This window comes from Glycine soja, chromosome 10, assembly GCF_004193775.1.
Source record: "Glycine soja cultivar W05 chromosome 10, ASM419377v2, whole genome shotgun sequence".
Classification (NCBI taxonomy): Eukaryota; Viridiplantae; Streptophyta; class Magnoliopsida; order Fabales; family Fabaceae; genus Glycine; species Glycine soja.
In genome coordinates, this window is record NC_041011.1 from 25,590,382 (window position 1) to 25,611,047 (window position 20,666).

At 37.3% G+C, this 20,666-nt stretch overlaps 1 protein-coding gene across 1 annotated transcript; it reads right to left on the reverse strand.

Moving 5' to 3' along the window:
- Positions 1–706: 706 nt before the first annotated feature.
- Positions 707–7,810, reverse strand: LOC114371561 (serine/threonine-protein kinase SAPK10-like). Its single transcript, XM_028328962.1, has 9 exons — positions 7,713–7,810; positions 7,585–7,642; positions 6,472–6,546; positions 6,299–6,400; positions 6,165–6,218; positions 5,921–6,019; positions 3,316–3,387; positions 3,120–3,224; positions 707–921 (listed from the first exon to the last, which is right to left on the reverse strand). Exons 1-9 carry the CDS (start codon positions 7,808–7,810, stop codon positions 886–888), a joined length of 699 nt encoding a protein of 232 aa, XP_028184763.1. The 3' UTR covers positions 707–885.
- Between the last annotated feature and the right edge of the window lie 12,856 nt (positions 7,811–20,666).

A 20,666-nucleotide genomic window follows, 5' to 3' on the forward strand; every position in this document is an offset into this window, starting at 1 on the left:
TTGGTAATTCCACTAACAATTTTTCAATGGTAAATCTATCGGTGATTATTAACGAATTTATTCATAGGTAATTACTGAAGAATTTATCGATAGGTAATTTTCTACAAATACATCTATAGGTAAAAATTTGTCAGTGATATTACCTATAAAGGTATTTCTAACGATTTTTTGTCTGTCGGTAATCTATCGGTAAAATTGCATACTAATGGATTCCTGTAGCTACCTACAGATCTTGACTATTTATAATATGGAAATTTCTTCTTGAGAGAGTAGATTCTAAAGGGCCCAAGCTTAAACATAACTAGATTCTCTTGAAGCTGATGTTAGAACCAAATGCATTTGATGATGTCAGACCCATAAAAATCTATGGTTTTGATGATAAGAAAAGTATTAAATTTTGTATAGACTAATGGATTTCATTGAGCTTTATAGGAAACCAATTGTCTAAACCAAGTTTGGTAATGAAATATTAACTCTATGCTTACTATGATTATCTCTTAGCATCTAAACAATTGGAACTTTTTTTATCAAAGGATCAAACTAGCATCCAAAGCATTGTATATAAGCAAGCATTCAAACCCTTGTGAAAACCAGCATCCTTTATGTTACGTCCCTTTGATTGTCCAAAAGGAACTAAATAACTTGCACTAATAGTATATATTTAAGTTAGTTAGCATCCAATGATGGATTCATACACTTGGGCATATTGTAGAAACTCTAAATTATTTGTATTTCTCTCTTGTTATTTAAAATGCCTAATATTTAAATTGCAAGTGCGTACCAAGAAGACACACAAGGAATATATTCCTTACCAAGCTGCCTTTGTACAAGTAGTGGAGATAAGGATTTTGCTGCATAGAAAAGGACTATTGTCCCCTTTCTCTCTCACCCCAAGCTACCACGTGGCAAGTTTTTTTCCAACTGTAAGATAATAGAAAACTTCTTGAAGGTGCTAATCTCACAATGAATATTTTTCTAAAGCCAATATAAAGAACATCAAGCACTACCATCAACACAACACAAGAATTAAAGATAGCAAAGTTTTATTGAAATTCTAATCATTGCAAGTCACTAGACAATCAAATAAAAAGAACTTAGAGAGTTATTCTTTGCTTAGCAAGTTTTTTTTGTAATATGTACTTAACTATATATTTTATCTTTGAGAGTTGAATAACTTTTATTCATTCAAACTACATGTTTCGAAAGCCAAGAGTGACTTAGTGATAAAGAATACTTAGGTGATCTTTAATCTCATGGGAAGATTAAAGGTATATTAGAAGCGACTTAGAGAATACTTGTTGTAGTGAGAAGTGGCAGGATAGGATAGTTGTTTTGTAATCAGATTTTGATTAGTGGAACCCTTCAAGGATTTGAAAGAAAATTGTACAAAGCTCAAGACTTTGAGTGAACCATTATAAATTTGTAATCAGATTTTGATTAGTGAAACCTTACAAGGATTCGAAGAAGAACTCTATGTAGTTCAAGAGTTTGAATGAACTAGCATAAATCAAGTGTTTGCATTCCCTGTTCTCAACTTATACTTGTTTTCTCTCGTGTTCATTCCTACACACCTTGGACACATAAGTATTTTATAAAATACACACAATTTCATATTTGACCTTTTCTAATATTAAAAATACTTCCTCTCAAAATTAGGGTTAGCCAATTCTTATGGATGCCCCTCATCACTAGGGGAAGACATGCACAAATCAGTGTGTCATATGAAGGTCCACAACAATGATTATAATTATTTCCCCAAAACTGATATGTTCTCATTTTTGGAAAGAAAAAAAAAATAGAAGATGAATTCAAAATGACTTGAAAATTTTACCATTCCATTCAGGGGGTATGAAAACCTCTTGAAAGGTCTAAAATAATTTTACCATACTATTAAAGTCATCATAAACTCTAGTTTGATACATTTACCATAATGTCCTTAATGAGTTGATCAAAATAATTCCTTTTGACTATCTGACAAAGATAGTCTATTTTTTACTTTTCAAATATAAACTTTCCTCCACAAATATTAATATTTCTACTTGGTTAATCTTAAGCAATAGTTATTGGGTTTTTACAACTCTCTCACCATTAAATCACATATTCTCTTATTAAAACAAATAAATCACACAAACATTTAATCTATGAGTTGTAATTTTTGGGTTGTTACAACTCTCTCACCATTTTAAAATTTTCTTCCTGAATATTCGATTTAAACGTAAAGTGTGCTAGTAGCATATTCAACTTTGTATATCCTCAAGTTAAGCCATTACTCCACTACTTAGTCTTACATTGCTTCCATAAGAAGGCAATCTTCTTAATAGGTTTATTTCTAACATTACTGTTCTTTTTTACATATGAATACGGTAAGGTCTATTCCTAGAGCAGATAACACTACTGGAAAAAGGTCAATCAACGAAGATTATTTTATACATTCAAAGAAGGTTATGATTTGTCTTTGAAGCCAATGTCGTGGAAAGTCAAGACTTTCCACGACAGTTCCTAAAAAATCGTCTTAGCAAAGCTACAATTCTAAGACGATTTTCAGACAAATAACCGTCTTAGAAGGGTACCGTTCTAAGATAATTTTCAAGTCAAAACTGTCTTAGAATGATAATTTTTTTAAGACAGTTTTGACTTGAAAACCTTATTAGAATGTTTTAAAAAAAATAAAAGAATAAGAAAATTGAGAATTCTAAAACGGTTTTTTAGAGAACCGTCTCATAATGTTTTTTTTAAAAAAAAAATTAAAATTGAGGATTCTAAGATGATTTTCTCATTTTTCCTAAAACCATCTTAGAAAGTAAACTTTCTGAGATGGTTTTTCGGAGAACCATCTTAGAATATATTTTTTAAAAAAAATTAAAAAATTTGTTCCATGGAGACCATTTTTAAAACACCACATAGTTGATAAGTGATGTTTATCACTTTTCTGCATCAACTTTCAATCCTTCAATCTTGAATTTTCAAATGTAGCTGTAAGATAAATTAATTGCCAACATGCATAATCTGATTTATATGACACTGAGAACCCTCTGCAAGGAACCAACCAAAACAAGTTGTGCTCACGCAACCAGAGGCTTGTAAAGAAAACATGGAAATATCTTAAATATCATATCAACCTGAATTGTCTTTCGGAAATCCTTTGGATCATTAGGATCTTCAAAAGGATATGATCCCACTAGCATCACAAACAAGGTTACTCCACATGACCAGACATCTGCAATCTGATATTAAGTGCATGACAACATAAAATAAATCCATTTAACATACCCAACGTACACACTAGAAAAACAAAAAATTTAAATGCTTGATCACAGTGCAATCCAATTTCATCACATGGTTGAGACTCAAGAATGCACACTTATCTGTAGGTGCTTCATTAGTGTACTGTATGCACATTAAAAATATTTAGAAAGCTAACAAATTTGTCCATCTCTTACCTACTCTAAATTATCATCCTTTCCTTGCCTTTACTAAAAAAGAAATGATTAATATTTAGAATGCAACGATCATTTTACAATTTAAGCAAAGTATGTGATGAAGTTGCCAATGAGTAGGGGTCACAGCTCACAAAGACATGCGTCCCAAGAAAAATATGGAAAGGAGCTGGTTAAAAGTCAGGAGGACTGTTTTCCCTTTGTCCATATACGATAAATAATGAGTTCAGAGAAAAGTAATGGAAATTGCGAATAGAGAGATTCGATTGCAACCTCAAATTTCATCCAATTATGAGTTTTGTTTTGGCATAAAGCTTTCAAAATTAAAATTGCTCAAAGAACATATATAAACTAATATTTGATCATTATTGACGTGTTTTGAATTATGCCTCAAGGATCTAACTCCAAACAAATTCAGGTATGAGGTATGAATTAACAAATCTTCGAACTAAATATTCTACCTCAAATATGATTATGAAGATTGAAGAATTCCTTAGCTACAAACAATTCTCTACCCTAAACCCAACACTTAGATAGGGTATATATAACGCAAAATAAGCATACTTAATCTTACCTCAAGAGTCAAGAGGAACGTTCCCATCTGCAACATATAAAATTAAAACATCGCTACAATTCTCGGAGTTCAAATATTAAGATTAGAATTAATTCCTCTAAAAAAATAATAACTAATTCAAATTCAAATATGCAGATTAAATCAGATCATATAACTTCCTAAGATAAGAACTACGTACACATTGAATGTAATCAGTACACATTCTATTTTCTCCTTCATCTCTTTCTTGGTTTCGGTGTTAAAAAAATATGTGCATACAACAATTGTCAATTGGGAAGGATTGCCAAATTAAAACTAACTTCCTAAGATAAGAATTAATTCAAATTCATATATTTACACATCAGATAAGTTAAAATAAAATTGAATTGGAGATTTGATTCTGTTTAGAGATAACAGAGTTATCTAAAGCTAGCTGGACTTCACATCAGTTTTCTTAATCTGTAACAACTCTCCTTATCTTTAATTGTATAAACTATAAATTCCTAATTTTTTATGATAGGAAAAAAAAACTAGTGCAATTCAGATTTGATTAGATACTAAAATTTGTAATTGCTCTTTTAACTCATCTTAGTTTAGTTTTTTTTTTTTCTAATTAATGTACACCTTCATTCAAACAAAATTGGAACCAAATAGCACAGCTCTTCAAAATAAATTAAACCTCTCATAAGATTAGTTGAGTATTAATTATGTGAGCAAAGATAGAGAATTAAAAAAAAGATGGAATATTAAATATAAACAAACGACTGATTAACAATATTGCATAAAAAAACACCATTATTCGTACAACTGAAAAAAAGTTGTATAGTTTTTTCTTACTTATTACAAACATGTACAGATACAAAAACATATTCAGTGAGAAAAATCAAATGTGATGATTAGTAATTAAATAATAACAAAAAACTATATGTATTTATTTTTTACTATTTAAATATGATAAGATGTTATATATTTATAATATTCATTTCTAACAGAAAATTTTATTTGATACTTTATATACATATGCAAATGCATATAGAGAGATGCCCTTTTAAATATGAGAGTGGAAAAAATAAACATGAATTATTGAATTTTATCCTAAGTAGTCAAAATTAATAAAGCTTTTTAAATAGTCACGTGACTTTTTAATAGTGACATGATATGAAATTTGAATCAGTAATTAATTTTAGTGGTTGCTATGTCAAAAGGAAAAAAATACAAAAAATATGACATGAAATTTTAATCGTCAGATCGATTTAGGCACATACATAGTTGCTATGTCACAAGAAAAAAAAAATCAATACATTAGTGGAATAATAGTAAACTTTTCCCTTTCCTATATCTTTGGTTTTCTTCTGTCTATTAGTTATGAATCAGTAATCTAATCTATTCATAAAAAAAAAGTTACCGTGATAATGAACTTATCATTCTCCTAATCCTTTTCTCACTAGTTTTCCTCTTCTTGTAAACATACACTTTCCAAATCTTGAGCCTTTCAAAATTCAAGCCTACATTCTGGTCTAGCACTCTATCACTTGGACTTGGGATAGGCCCAATTCTAATGAATGGATCAAGCACAAACTTAATTAATTATTCAGATAATCAAAATTTGCAATCATTGTCATGCACAATTGTCCCTTCCAATATTAAAAATGAATAAAATCACCTTTTAGTAACTCAAAGAGATAGTTACCTAAGTTCAATACAATAGTCTATATTAGTAGAACAAAATAGCTTCATAAGAAAACTAAAGAACAACCTTATGGAGAAAGTAATTTATAGATATGCTAGTTTTCAAAGGAGCCTGAGCTGCTATTAGAAAGGTTCAATTAAATACATGACAAAAGTATCATTTAAAGGTAAACTTACTGAAACAGAGCTTACACATCCAGTAAAATATATAAGCATGGAACCCACACTATGAAGAAGAAACACTTACCTTGGAGTATCCAAAATCACATATATTCAAATGAAGTGTCAAGCTTCCATCCAACAAAGTGTTTTCCAACTTCAGGTCCCGGTGACACACTTCCTTCATGAGAAGACATATTATGATACATAAGACTCATACATCACATTGGACATAATACTCAAGATTGACACATTGCCTATACTATATTCTCACATAGGTTAAATACAATTTATATTAGATAGTGAGGGAGAAAGAGAGCAGTTACCATTGCATGACAATAGCTGACCCCCGATATGAGTTGTTGAAAAAAGAAACGAGCCTGTGGCATAGCAATGGGTTAATAGTTACATAGGAAATAGAGACCTAGCAGAAGAAAAAGTAAACAATTTATGTAAGAACCTCACCCTCATTAAAATGTCCTGCATTGCAGATTTTCTCAAATAGTTCTCCACCAGATGCATATTCCATTACTATGGCCAGATGAGTAGGTGTTAAAATGACCTAAGTGAAATTTCAAAGAACATTTTCCCTGAATACGATTATTCCACCTCTGAACATAAAAATATACCAACCTCCTTAAACTTGATAATGTTAGGATGTCTTAGAGACCTATGATTAATTATTTCTCTTTTGACATTTTCATCAATCTGTGACACACAACGATTGATAGGGAAGAGATAAGTCTACTGCTTCATCAACAAGAAAAAGAAAATGGCAACAAATAAAATTTGATCTTTGATCATACTTGAATCAAAACTATGATTTAGAATACCCAAAAAAAATCCTTGTTTCGCTATTTCTTTTGTGAATCTGTAAACCTAAAATTTACTTAAACCACATGATCTGGATTCACCACCTGAACCAGTTCAACATTTGACTACACACCTCCTCACACAAAAACCCTTCTTGGCTTGAAGAATAGACACCCACTTTACCTTGTGCAGAAATTTATCTTTTATTTAGAAGAATGGGGTAATAAGGACCAAACTATACACACTATATGATATAGAAGTTTCAATGCTATGACATGAACCAACTATTCCAAAAGCTCGAGCTAATTGGTGAAAGCACACGAATGGCTTTATATATAACATTATCCAAACAACTCAAGCTCACACAAGATTGATTTTACCAATTTATGTGTCACAGTCCATAAACTCCACTCTAAATATAGTGCACAACAACAACAATAAAAAACAAGCCAGACAAACAATAAGCACCAGATCCCCACTTAAACTTTATAGCATCATTCTTTTATTTCTTCGACAACCTCTCCTCATCAATGAAACTTATCTATCATCCATTAAGTCAGTTCAAAACATAGCTAAAGAAGATTTTATTTTATTTTTTCAAAAAATAATGACAAGAGAAAAACATTTATAATTAGAAAAAAATTGGAAGATGATTTGAATTGCCATATGGATGATACTTCAATCACCAGTATCCAATTAGAAACCAGAAAAAATGCATGATTAATTGATTATCACAATTCTCTATTTCCATTTTCCCTATGCATCATTAACTGGCTCCAGTAGCCAGTTGAGCTACATAAATTTCTCACTATACATTCTGTTGCAGGTAAAACAAATATTATTTAATACTTACTGGGGAAAAATAATCTAATCCAATGGAAACAAGTATCTATCCCAAAACAATATAGAGGCGTTTCCATTAATATAATATACCTGTACACATTCAACATGTCCAAAAAGATCAATGTGACTTGTGGCAGGAAATATGTTCCTAAAGAAGATGCAACACTGTAATGTAAATACCCGATTAGAATCCTATCCATCTAAAAGTAATCACTCACCACAATGCTCTATTCGATGCCGATTTTAGGTGGCAAAATCTAGAACTGGATGATGACGATCTTGGCATTCTCCATGCGGGTGGGTCCCCCAGCGGCATGGCTGACCTTCTTGTCAAAGACGAGACCTTTCACGAGCTCGGTGTCATCGACGGTGCCACTGAGCTTCTTCATGATCTTGACATCGCGGAGATCAACCATGTCAGGTTTAGCGGCATCCATGACGAAGAGAATGACGTCAATGGCAAGGGGAGCAAGGAGCTTGGAGTATTGGCTAACGACCTTGTTGTTGAGGGAAGTGTTGGCAGACTTCACGAGGGAGTCATGGTCAGAGACCTCAACGGAGATGACCATGGCGGTGAGAATGTCGATGGCCTTGACGATAGCCTTGTGGAGGGTGTCGGAGACGACGGTGGGGTGGATGCCATAGGAGAGGAGGAGGAGGCACTACTTGAGGAGGGCGTCGATGATGACAATGATAGTGGATGAAGGAACCCAAGAGGACATTGCGGGCGAGAGCAGAGGCAGAGCCAGACCTCAAGCCATAGAAGTTTGGGATCTAAAATTTGTGGTCCTTGAACAGCGCTGAGGTGGTGGCTTAGGAACCCAAGAGGGGGAGTTGAAGAGTGAGAGGAGAAGTTGAAGAGTGAGAGCATGAGAGAGTGGAAGGAGAAATGAAATATTAAAAACAATGGAAAATATTCTAAGACGGTTTTGTAAAAACTTCTTAGATTGATAGCCTTCTAAGACGGTTTTCACAAAACCGTCATAAAGATGTAGCATTTATTTACAAAGATGCCTCTGTATTTCTTTCTAAGTCAGTTTTTTTATCAACCGGCATAAAATCAACGTCGCAAAAAGTGATTTTTGTAGTAGTGTAACTATGTCCATTCATGTATTCTTATCTTCAAGTCTAAAGTTTACAAACATATAGTGGATTCGATAGAAATCTACTTAAGCTACTACATGGGCAATATAGCTATTATCTAGACAAGACTTAAATCGCAACATCAAAAGCTTTGACCTATGATACCTTATATAAGATGTGGGTAAACTCTTAAATGTTTGAATTAGGTCAAGAACATGTTTCTCACTTCACTACTAGAAATAATGGTTTTAACATCGCTGGCTTAACATTGGTTTTTTTTTTCTAAAACTGATGTTAGCATACTCGTAAATAATATAAGCTCGTAAACATCAATTTTTTAAAAACTGATGTTAACGAGCTCATGTTAACAATGGTTGTTCAAAAACCAATGTTAACATGAGCTCGTTGACATTGATTTTTTAAAGAATTGATGTTGTGTTTTAACTTAATTAAAAACCCAAAACTCGTTTCACCCTGCGCTCACTCTCCCAAACCTCCTTTCACTAGAGCAGCTGATGACTCTCACCACTATGAGTTGAGACTGTCCTCCTTGGAAACTGTCGTCACTCATGACTCTCACCACTCTCACACCATCACTTTCATCGTCATCTCTCAGTTTCGTCCTCATTGTTTACTGGTGTTAGTACGTGTTCGGGACGCTTGTTCTGCGACGTAGTCATCACCGTCTTCCGTCAGCTTCCGTCACTCGCAACTATCCTCCAAGGTTTGTTCTTCTTTTACTCAACTGATAACTCTTTGGGATGTCATCATTGTTGTGTTTTACTTTTGTTGATGAAACAATGTCTTACATTGTAGTTAGTTTGAATGAAGAAATTAGTTCTTCACACACACAGAAGAAGTTTATTCTCAAAAATAGTTTGGAATTATTGTTGAAATCACTTCAAAACGAAATATATATTCTACATTCTTGTAATGTTGTTTATCCATGGGCATTTGCAGGTGACCACGAACCATTGCATGTGCAATTGCCAAAGATTAGGCCCTGCAGGCCTTGCTTATACACTTGTTAGTTACTATTCTTAATGTAGCTCAATGTAGAGCTTGTAGGCCTTCGATCTTCTTCATCAATGGATTCTTTGCTTTTTGAAGATCAATGACAATGGAATGGAGAAGGAGGAAAGGTGATTGGAGACACCACTTCAAGGAGAAAATGAGTCAAGAACAAGCTCATCACCATAGGAAGCCATGGATAAGAGCTTGAAGGTAGGAGAAGATGAGTGGAGGGAGAGGGAGAGAAAGGGGAACGGAATTTTGAGAGAGAGAAGAGGGAGAATGAGGTCTGATCTTTGAAGTCTAATTTCTCAAATCAACAAAGTTGCAAAAATCACACACAAGGTCTTTATTTAAAGCCTAAGTGTCACACAAAATTGGAGGGAAATTTGAATTCCTATTCAAATTTGACTTGAATTTGAATTTGTGAAGCCAAATTTGGAGCCAAAATTTCACTAATTATGATTAGTGAATTTCAGCTATGGTTCAGCCCACTAATCCAAGATCAAATCCAAGATTCTCCACTAAGTGTGCTTAGGTGTAATGAGACATGTAAAGCATTAAGGATATGCACAAAGTGTGACTATATGATGTGGCAATGGGGTGTAGTATGCAAATGCTCACCTCCCCCTTGGGTTGGTCCAAAATTTAATTGGATTAGGCTTCTACCAATTCAATTAAATTTCTCTCCCAACACACACATCAAATAGTGCACTTAATCCATGTGAAATTACAAAACTCTCCCTAATACAAAAACTAGTCTAGGTGTCCTAAAATACAAAGGCTGAAAATCCTACATTACTAGGGTACCCTAAACTTGTGGGGTAACCTCCCTACACTGTGGAACCCATAATACAAGGCCCAAAAAATAATGAAACCCTAATCTAATATGTACAAAGATAAATGGACTCATACTTAGCCCATGGTTCCAAAATCTATCCTAAGGCTCATGAGAACCCTAGGGTCTTCTCCTGCATCCCTAGCCCAATCTTCCTGGAGTCTCCTAGCCATGGCTCTGGTGATGGGTCCCCTCCTTTGGAGGATTGCATCATCCTCTCCCTCTTGGAGAGGATTTGTCCTCAAATCTGCAGACCCCTCATCATTTGAATCAGCTACTCCTGCAAAAGGAACAAAATCAGTAATGTTAAAGGTGTTGTTAACTCCATACTCCTCTAGGAGGTCTAGCCTATAAGTATTGTTGTTGATCATCTCTAAGACCCGAAAAGGGCCATCTCTTCTTGGGCTATGTTTGGACTTTCTCTTAGTACGAAATTTATCCTTCCTAAGATAGAGCCAAACCCAATCCCCTTTATTAAGCACTAACTCATTCCTTCCTCTATTACCTTTAGTTGCATACACCTTTATTTGGTTCCTAACCCTCTCATGTAATTTCTTCACAAACTTTGACCTAGATACCCCTTCTTTATGTATAAAAGAAGTGTCAAGTGGAAGGGGAATTAGGTCCAACGGTGTGAGAGGATTGAACCCATAGACAACCTCAAAAGGTGACTGCCTGGTAGTTCTATGAACCCTTCTGTTATAGGCAAACTCCACGTGAGGAAGGTACTTATCCCAAGACTTTTGATTGCCTTTTAGGAGAGCCCTTAACAATGGGAATAAAGATTTATTCACTACCTCTATTTGCCCATCAGTCTGTAGGTGACAAGTAGTGGAGAAAGAGAGCTTAGTTCCTAGCTTAGTGCATAAAGTTTTCCAAAAATGGCTAAGCAACTTAACATCTTGTCGCAACCTACCCATCGGCAGGTGGGCGACGCGAGACTCACGGGTGCATCTTCCAAGGAAGGAAAACGCGCGAAGTCGCCACCAACGTTTGTTTGAGGAAAACATTAGAAAAACCAAAAGCGGGTCTACGAATTTTAAGAATAAAAGGTTCGGGAGTTGTTTATGTGTGGGGAAGGTATTAGCACCCTACGCGTCCGCCACAAGGAACGACAGCCTTTGATCAAATATGCAAAATCATGACTTCAAATTTGTTTTATTTTCCCTTTTTTACATTTTTATCTTTTTGGGGTCGACAAGAGCGAGGCTCTTGCTCCTATGTATCCTTAATTACGATGAAGAACTCAGACCTACGTAGTTCTTTGACAAGTAAGAAAGTGTTGCAGAGTGTTGATTTTAGACTTTTAAATGGTTCATTTTAACCGATAAAAGTAAAAAGACCGTTTAAGGCATTGGACCTTTGAACGGATTCAAGCGATTTTCTTATGAACAAAAGCTTGATTGTGAGTTGATTTTAGTTTTGGTTTCACATGGTTATTTTCCAACTCATTAAAAGAGAACTTTCAAAGTAAATGACCGGTTGAAACTTCTTTTTTTGATGATTAACCGAGGTTATAACACAAACGATCGGTTGAATTTTATTTTAGCGGTGATTAAACGAGATTATGACACAAACAATTAGTTGAAATTCATTTTAACATTGATTAAGTGAGATTACGGCTTAAACGATCGGTAGAAACTCGCTTAAAACAAAGAAAAAGATCACCGATGGTAGAAGAATGAAGATGAAGACATGCAAAGATGGGATGGACCCCTAAGGGTGCATAGAATGAATTCAAAGCTTCAAAATAGAAAACTAACCGGTCAAAGAACAATGAAGAACGGGCGAAGAACGATCACGAAATTGATCACGAAAACATTACGGAAGTGCCTCGGCCTTGATTTTTCTTCTTTTTTCTCCTTCTTCTCACTAATTTCAATGAAAACTTCTTATAAATGATGCTGAACCTTTTCCCTTCAGCCCCTCACGCCTATTTATAGGAAAATGAGGGGAGGAGGTTGCATGATAGCTCGCCCAGGTGAGCTGGTTGCTTCCTACAGAAGTAACTTGCTCGCCCAGGCAAGCTGGTTGCTTCACCTTTAACTATTCTAATGGGCCCAGGGGCTGGAAAATGTCCCCAAAGTGACCATTTTGCCCCTCTTTTGAACATTTTACACATTTCCTTCTGAAACATCACTGTCGCAACCTACCCTTCGGCGGGAGGGCGACGCGAGGGCTCACGGGTGCGTTTTCCAAGGGAGGAAAACGCGCGGAGTCGCCACCAACGTTTATTCGGGGAAAACGTCGGAAAAACCAGAAAAGGTGTGGTCTACGAACTTTAAGTGTGAAAGGTTTGGGAGTTGTATTTACGCACGGGGAAGGTATTAGCACCCCACGCGTCCGTCACAAGGGACGGCAACCTTTAATCAAATGTGCAAATACGACTTCAATTTGTTTTATTTTCCTTTTTTATGTTTTTATGTCTTTTTATGCTTTTTGTATTTTTTTATCTTTTTGTGGTCGACAAGGGTGTTTCCCTTGCTCCTACGTATTCCTCAATTGTGATAAGAAAATCAGACCTACGTAGTTCTTTGAGAACTAAACGTTGGTTAAACTGTTTTTATCCTTTTTTGCAAGATATATTTTGATTGAATGAAAGGTCATTCAAGGCGTTGGACCATTAAACGATCTTTCGATTCTTTTGAAAGGAGAGAAAACATTAAGGCATTGGACCATTAATGATTTCTTGGTTTTTTGAAAGAGGTGACAAAGCTATGTGTTGATTTTAGGCTTTTTTTTTAAAAATCCACGTTTAACCAATAAAAGCGAAAAAGACCTTTTCAAGGCGTTGAACCTTAAAAATGATTTTTGGGTGATGACAAAAGCTTGATTTATGAATTGATTTTAGCCTTAGTTTTACTTTGGTTATTAGTCAATTCGATTAAGAAAGAAAATCCCAAAGAAAAACGTCCAATTGATTTTTTTTTATTATTTTATTTAAATTTGATTATTATATTATTATTTTGCCTCTTTTTGGTTTTAAACGTGGTTACGGCATGACAGATCGGTCGGATTTTATTCTAATAGAAATTAAAAGATGTTACAACTCAAATGATCGGTGGAAATTTATTTTATTTTTGATTAGGCGAGAAAATGACTTAAATAAATGACTGAAGCACGTCAAAAGGGGGTACGGAAAGTAAATGAAATAAAAATAAAAGCACACGAAACAAGTGGGGACCACTAAGGGAACATAGAATGAATTGAAAGGTTCGATTTCGGGAACTTACCGGTTGAAGACCGAAGAACGACAAAGAACGAATGAAGAACGGTGGAAAACCTTCGCGAAATCGCCCACGGAAACATCTCAGAAGTGTTACGAAAGTGCCTCGGCTTGGATTTTCTTCACGGAAACAATTTTTCTCACTAATTTTAAGTGATTCTCAGATACCAGGAGGGTTGAACGAATTTGTTCTGCCCTCCTTCCCCTATCTATAGGGGAAAAGAGGGAGGTGGTTGCCGCCGAGCTCGCCCAGGCGAGCTGGGTTGCTTCCACCAGAAGGCACCGCCTTCTGTTGGAACATCCTGGAAGGCCCAAGTGGGCCTGATTGTTATTTGCACACCCCTGTTTACTAAATACACCCCCTCTTGCCTGACGATAGGTGTCAAGTACCTCAAAGTGGTCAAGCGAAGGTCGCATCCCAACAAACAGATGGTCCCCGAACGAAATTAGGGTATGACAGTTGCCCCTCTTTACTTGTCTTTTATTGGAGATAAAAGGGAAGTAAAGATAAGACACTAATTTCGTTCGAGTGGAACATCATTCGGCCGGTCAATATCCCCGACAGCGGAACCTGTCGCTCAGTAAGAAAAGAAAAGACATCAGAAGCGTCAATAAACTTCAGTGTTTTGAAAACGACAAAGTTGGACAACCACGACACTTCCCTTTGCCATTGCACCCAATCATCTTTGCCCAGCAGAGAGGAATTTCCGCGTGACGCTGAACTTGAATGTTTTCGGACGACGAGAGTGAAAAAAAACCTGCAAAATTTTTTGAAAACGATCAGCACCGAACGACCAACATCATCTTGACACTGCCAAATTCGTTCCTCTCGGTTGACGAAAGGCATGGATAACCATAAGGTATCTCCGCATGTCATCGGGCTCACCGCCTCTGGATGACAAAAGGCGCAAAAGACGACGTTAGTCTTTGCGCGTTATCAAGCATCGAGTCTTACAGATAGCAAAAGCGTGCGGATGACCATAATTTGTCTCTACACACTGTCGGACTTGATTGTCTCTGGATAGTGAAAAAAGGTGTGGGACCATATGGTTTCTCCGCATGTCATTGGGCTCACCGCCTCTAGATGACAAAAGGTGCATAATGACCACAATTTGTCTCTGCGTGCCATCGGACTTTATCATCTCCGGATGGCGAAAAGGTACGGAATGACCATAATTTGTCTCCACATGTCATCGGGCTCGCCGCCTCTGGATGACAAAAGGCACAGAATGACCATAATTTGCCTCTGCGTGCCATCGGACTCGATCGTCTCTGGATGGCAAAAAGGTGCGGAATAACCATAATTTGTCTCCGCATGTCATCGGGCTCGCCGCCTCTGGATGACAAAAGGCACAGAATGACCATAATTTGTCTCTGCGTGCCATCGGACTCGATCGTCTCCGGATGGCGAAAAGGTGCGGAATGACCATAATTTGTCTCCGCATTTCATCGGGCTCATCGCCTCTGGATGACAAAAGGCACAGAATGACCATAATTTGTCTCTATGTGCCATCGGACTCGATCGTATCTGGATGGCGAAAAGGTGCGGAATGACCATAATTTGTCTCCGCGTGTCATCGGGTTCGCCGCCTCTGGATGACAAAAGGCGCAGAATGACCATGATTTGTCTCTGCATGCCATCAGACTCGATCATCTCCGGATGGCGAAAAGGGTGCGGAATGACCATAATTTGTCTCCGCATGTCATCGGGCTCGCCGCCTCTGGATGACAAAAGGCACAAAATGACCATAATTTGTCTCTCCGTGCCATCGGACTCGATCGTCTCTGGATGGTGAAAAGGTGTGAAATGACTATAATTTGACTCCGCATGTCATCGGGCTTGCCGCCTCTGGATGACAAAAGGCGCAGAATGACCATAATTTGTCTCTGCGTGCCATCGGACTCGATCGTCTCTGGATGGCGAAAAGGTGCGGAATGACCATAATTTGTCTCCGCCTGTCATCGGGCTGGCCGCCTCTGGATGACAAAAGGCGCAGAATGACCATAATTTGTCTCTGCGTACCATCAGACTCGATCGTCTCCGGATGGCGAAAAGGTTTAGAATGACCATAATTTGTCTCCGCATGTCATCAGGCTTGCCGCCTTTGGATGACAAAAGGCGCAGAATGACCATAATTTGTCTCTGCGTGCCATCGGACTCGATTGTCTCCGGATGGCAAAAAGGTGTTGAATGACCATAATTTGTCTCCGCATGTCATCATGACCTCAGTGTTAGTATGACAGAGATTGTGGGGCAGCCAACAAAAGCGAGGCTCTTGCTCCTATGTATCCTCAATGAGGAACTCAGACCTACGTAGTTCTGGATAACTGGGAGACTACAATAGTCTCGTTGTTTTCTTCACTAAATTGCGAACATGCTTTAGTAAAGAGACAAAACTTCCAACTGATCAGAGCAACATATGCTTTTTGGATGAAAAGCAATGTGTCTACCTAGGAAGGAGAGTATGCTGATGAAATTTTCTCATAACCATAAATGAGATTTTGGACGTTAGCATTTCGCTTCTAAATGACCATGTAGAGGAAACACTGGATTCAACAAAAATAGAAGAAAATCACTCAAAGTGTATCAATCTCACATGGGTAAGTGTTTCATCCTAATTCCGAACCATAGATATGTCATGACTTGATTTTGCAAATCATTTCCTATCAAATCAAAGATTACATGCGTGATCATGGATCAATAGGACTTTTCTTGGGAATGGGTTTTTTAGGTGGGAACTTTGGTTTTGAGTATTCTTGGCCTTTTCCTTTCTTTTCTTGTTTAGTGTGAGGTGAACAAGCCACCGACGCACAAGATTTTGGTTGGCAATCAAAGGGAGAGGACCACTTTAGGTTGTGGTTTCCTTTCTTTTCTTGTTTACTTGGTGACAATTATGTATTGTTCAGATATTGTCTGGTCCAAAGACCTTTCTGCATATTTCTTCTGTTTTCTTCTGATCTTTGATCGGGAATTTTTTTCTTTTTTTTTGATTTCTCCCACTCTTTGATTGGGAATTTTCTCTTTTTGCTTTCTGCCGATCCTTTGGTTGGGAACTTTCTTTTCTTTGTTTTCTTTCGAGGGAAAGGTTTATGGTAAGTTGAGATTTTGGCTCAAGACTTGCAGAACGGATGGACATAGTATATGTTAGGGTTTGGCCAGCGGTTCGGGGATAAAGGGGATGTCCCACGTTATTTCCATGATACACATGCAACAATGATGATTAAGAAATTTTATTCAAAACTGGTCATGCATGCACCTATGTGGACACTCAAGCATCAAGTTTTTATGTTCATGTGAAACTAGGGCTCAGGATTCATTTTCTCTATTTAAGTCAACCTAGTGTTTCCAAAATATGTTCTTTTATCAATTCATGCATTCATCCGAGTCCATTTTGGGCATTCGGGAAAATTTTCACAGCATTCACTCTTCAGGTGTATTCACATTTTTTTCAAAAACTGGTTATGATCAGTGAATTTTTTCAAAGAAAAGCTGGAAGTTATCTCTTTTCTATTGGATCGAGTGGCCTCAGAATAATTAAGAGGGGGGTTGAATTAATTATTCCTAAACCTTTACTAATTAAAATTTACTCTTCTAAGGCTTTTACTTATGTTGTTAAGAGAATGAGGAGTAGAAGAGAAACTTAACAGAAAGTAAAAGCGGAAATTAAATGCACAGCGGAAAGTAAAAGAGTAGGGAAGAAGGAGACAAACACACAAGAGTTGTTATACTGGTTCGGCAACAGCCCATGCCTACATCCAGTCCCCAAGCGACCTGCAGTCCTTGAGATTTCTTTCAACCTTGTAAAAATCCTTTTACAAGCAAAGATCCACAAGGGATGTACCCTCCCTTGTTCTCTTTGAACCTAGTGGATGTACCCTCCACTAGAACTGATCCACAAGAGATGTACCCTCTCTTGTTCTCAGTCAAACCCAAGTAGATGTACCCTCTACTTGTACCACAAAGGATGTATCCTCCAATGTGTTAAGACAAAGATCTCAGGTTGTTAAACCTTTGATACTTTGTGAATGGGGATACAAAAGAATTCTCAGGCGGTTAGTCCTTTGAACACTTTTGTATAAAGGAATGGGAAGAATCAAAATAATTCTCAGACTGTGTCGTTTTGAATTCTTTGACAAGGGAAAAGGGAGACACAAAAGAATTCAGGCGGTTAGTCCTTTGTTCTTTTGGAAAAGGGAGAAGAGAGACACAAAAAGAATTCAGGCGGTTAGTCCTTGGCGAATTCTTTTTGGCAAAGGGAGAAGAGATGAAAAAGATGAATAGCACAAGTTTTCAAGGTTTAGAAAACCAGAAAACTTTAGAAAGCTTTTGGTACAAAGAAGAAGAAGAAGTTCAAAGAGATTCAAGGCTTGTAAAGGTTGAAAGAAATTGATTGGAAATGTATTCAAGATTGAAAGAATGAATTGATTGAAAACGCAAAACAAAGCCTTGCTTTTATAGACTCTTCATGTCTGGTCAAGAAGACCATTTAGAAGAGTTATAACTCTTAGAAAAAACTTAAAACCAATTTGAAAAAGTCAAAAACCATTTGAAGAATTACATCTTATGATTTATTCGGAAACAGTCATTGGTAATCGATTACCAAATAAGTGTAATCGATTACATAAAGCTTTTATGTGAAAGGATGTGACTCTTCACATTTGAATTTGAATTTCAACGTTCAAAGGCATTGGTAATAGATTACCAAAACATTGTAATCGATTACAGCTTTTTGAAATTAATTGGAACGTTGTAAATTCAATTTGAAAAAATTTTCAAAACAATTTTGCTACTGGTAATCGATTACAACAATCTGGTAATCGATTACCAGAGAGTAAAAACTCTTTGGTAAACATGTTTTGAGAAAAATCATGTGCTACTCAATTTTTGAGAAAAACTTTTCATACTTATCTTGATTAAGCCTTCTCTTGATTCTTGAATCTTGAGTCTTGAATCTTGATCTTGATTCTTGAGATCTTGAACCTTGAATTTTGATTCTTGACTCTAAACTTTCTTCTTGAGTCTTAAATTCTTCTTGATTCTTATCTTGAACTCTTGAATTTTTCTTGATTGATCTTTGAGCTTTTTGTCATCACCTTTGTCATCATCTTTTGTCATCATCATTGTTATCATCAAAACACCTTTGATTCACCATGAAGCTTTGCTTCTACTTTTTCAAAAGCATGCTGGTTTTTTAGCTAGACAACTTATTTTTCTATTTTCTATTTTTTTCTTTTTTTCTTTTTTTCATGAGGTATTTTGCTACCTAAACATATCTATATTTTTGTGGTATTTTTGCTATATAGATGCATATCCAAGGTATCTTGCTACCTAAACATATATATATTGTGAGATATTTTTGCTATATGCATGCATATCCAAGGTATCTTGCTACCTAAACATACATATATATATATTGTGAGGTATTTTTGCTATATACATGCATATCCAAGGTATCTTGCTACCTAAACATACATATATATATTTTGTGAGGTATCTTTTTGCTACATACATGCATGTCTAAGGTATTTTAACTACCTAAACACACATACATATATTTTGTGAGGCATGACTACCTTCCGAGCTTGTGCTTCTTTCATTTAAATTCCTAGGATCATGAGCAACTAGGTGTGTCCTACTATGACTTGAGAAACAAAAGGTGATCAAATAACAAGTAGAAATTTAAAAGTTACTAGGTTGGCTCCTAGTAGCGCTTCTTTAACGTCTTAAGCTGGACGCGTGTTGACTTGTCGGTCACAGACCTAGTACTTTGCTTACCTTTGGGTTTGGACTTGGTCGCCTATTGGTCGGCCATGTGTCGTTGGCAACGCTCTAATCTTTTTGTGGATGAGCTGAGGTGCTCTGGAGGTGGCGGCGGTGCGCCTGTTACCCGCTGCCGGCCATCCCCAGGCTATTATAGTGTATCGCCCTGCGCCTGCCTAGGGGAGCAGTACTTCTTGATGAAAGCTCAGTTAGTAGGGGGCTTCATGACCTTGCTGGGGGCAGCAGGCACTCCGTAGAACTGACCGAGGCCCGTAATCAGAGCTGGAAACCCCAGGACCCTGTTGGACTACTTTAGGTCCACAAGGTGTCTTGCGGGCGCGATCCCTGCAAACAATAGATGACATCAGAAATCAGTTGAACCATATGCATACTTACCTATGTCGGGATGGCATGACCTTGCTGGGGGAACAGGCACCCTGTAGGACAGGCAGAGGCCCGTAACCAGAGCTGGAAACCCCAGGGCCTTGTTGGACTTCTCCGGGTCCACTGGGTGTCTTGTGGTCGCGATCCCTGGAAATAATAGATGGCATCAAAAATCAGTTGAACCATATGCATAATTACCTATGTCGTGATGGCACAGACCAACTGATACTTCCGCAGGGGGAGATCGACATTGCGTTCGCTAGGCAGAATGTTGCAAAGTAGCAACGTCATCCATATCCTTGAAAGAGTGGTCATGTTGGGCGCATGATCCACACTCATCTCTTTGCAGTGGCACGAGTGAAATCTTGCCCCGGTATGCATAGTAGCTGCATGATAGCCTCCCTCTCTGGTTGTGCTCGCACAGTTGGCGCCCTCCAATATCAGGAGGTGGCCCAGGAACTGATAAAGGAAACTACTAGCCCCTTAACCGGGAGCGCAAGTCATGGTTAAGCATTTAAGGGCAAAGGACCTTAAATTCTTTTAAGGTGTGGATATGGAGCCCACTGAAAGTGAGGACGCGTAGCACTCTAAAGGCGAAGGCGTGCAACCCTCTGAAGTTGAGGACGTGTCCCCCTTTGAAGGCGAGGGCGTGCAGCCCTCTGAAGGTGAGGATGTGCAGTCCTCTGAAGGTGAGGACGTGCAATCTTCTGAAGGTGAGGGCGTGCAGCCCTCTGATGGCGAGGACGTGTAGTCCTCTGAAAATGAGGACGTGCAGTCCTCTGAAGGTGAGGACGTGCATTCCTCTGAAGGCGAGGACGTGTAGTCCTCTAAAGGCGAGGACATGTAGCCCTCTGAAGGCGAGGACGTGT

Bases quoted from the DNA above. Each gene is read 5' to 3' on its own strand.
- LOC114371561 (XM_028328962.1), bottom strand. From the start codon at position 7,810: ATGCCGCTGGGGGACCCACCCGCATGGAGAATGCCAAGATCGTCATCA. The intron at 6,020-6,164 runs GTAACTGCTCTC...CTTCTCATGAAG, and splicing joins TCAGCTATTGTCATGCAATG to GAAGTGTGTCACCGGGACCT. The intron at 3,225-3,315 runs GTGATCAAGCAT...ACTTAATATCAG, and splicing joins TGATGAAATTGGATTGCACT to ATTGCAGATGTCTGGTCATG.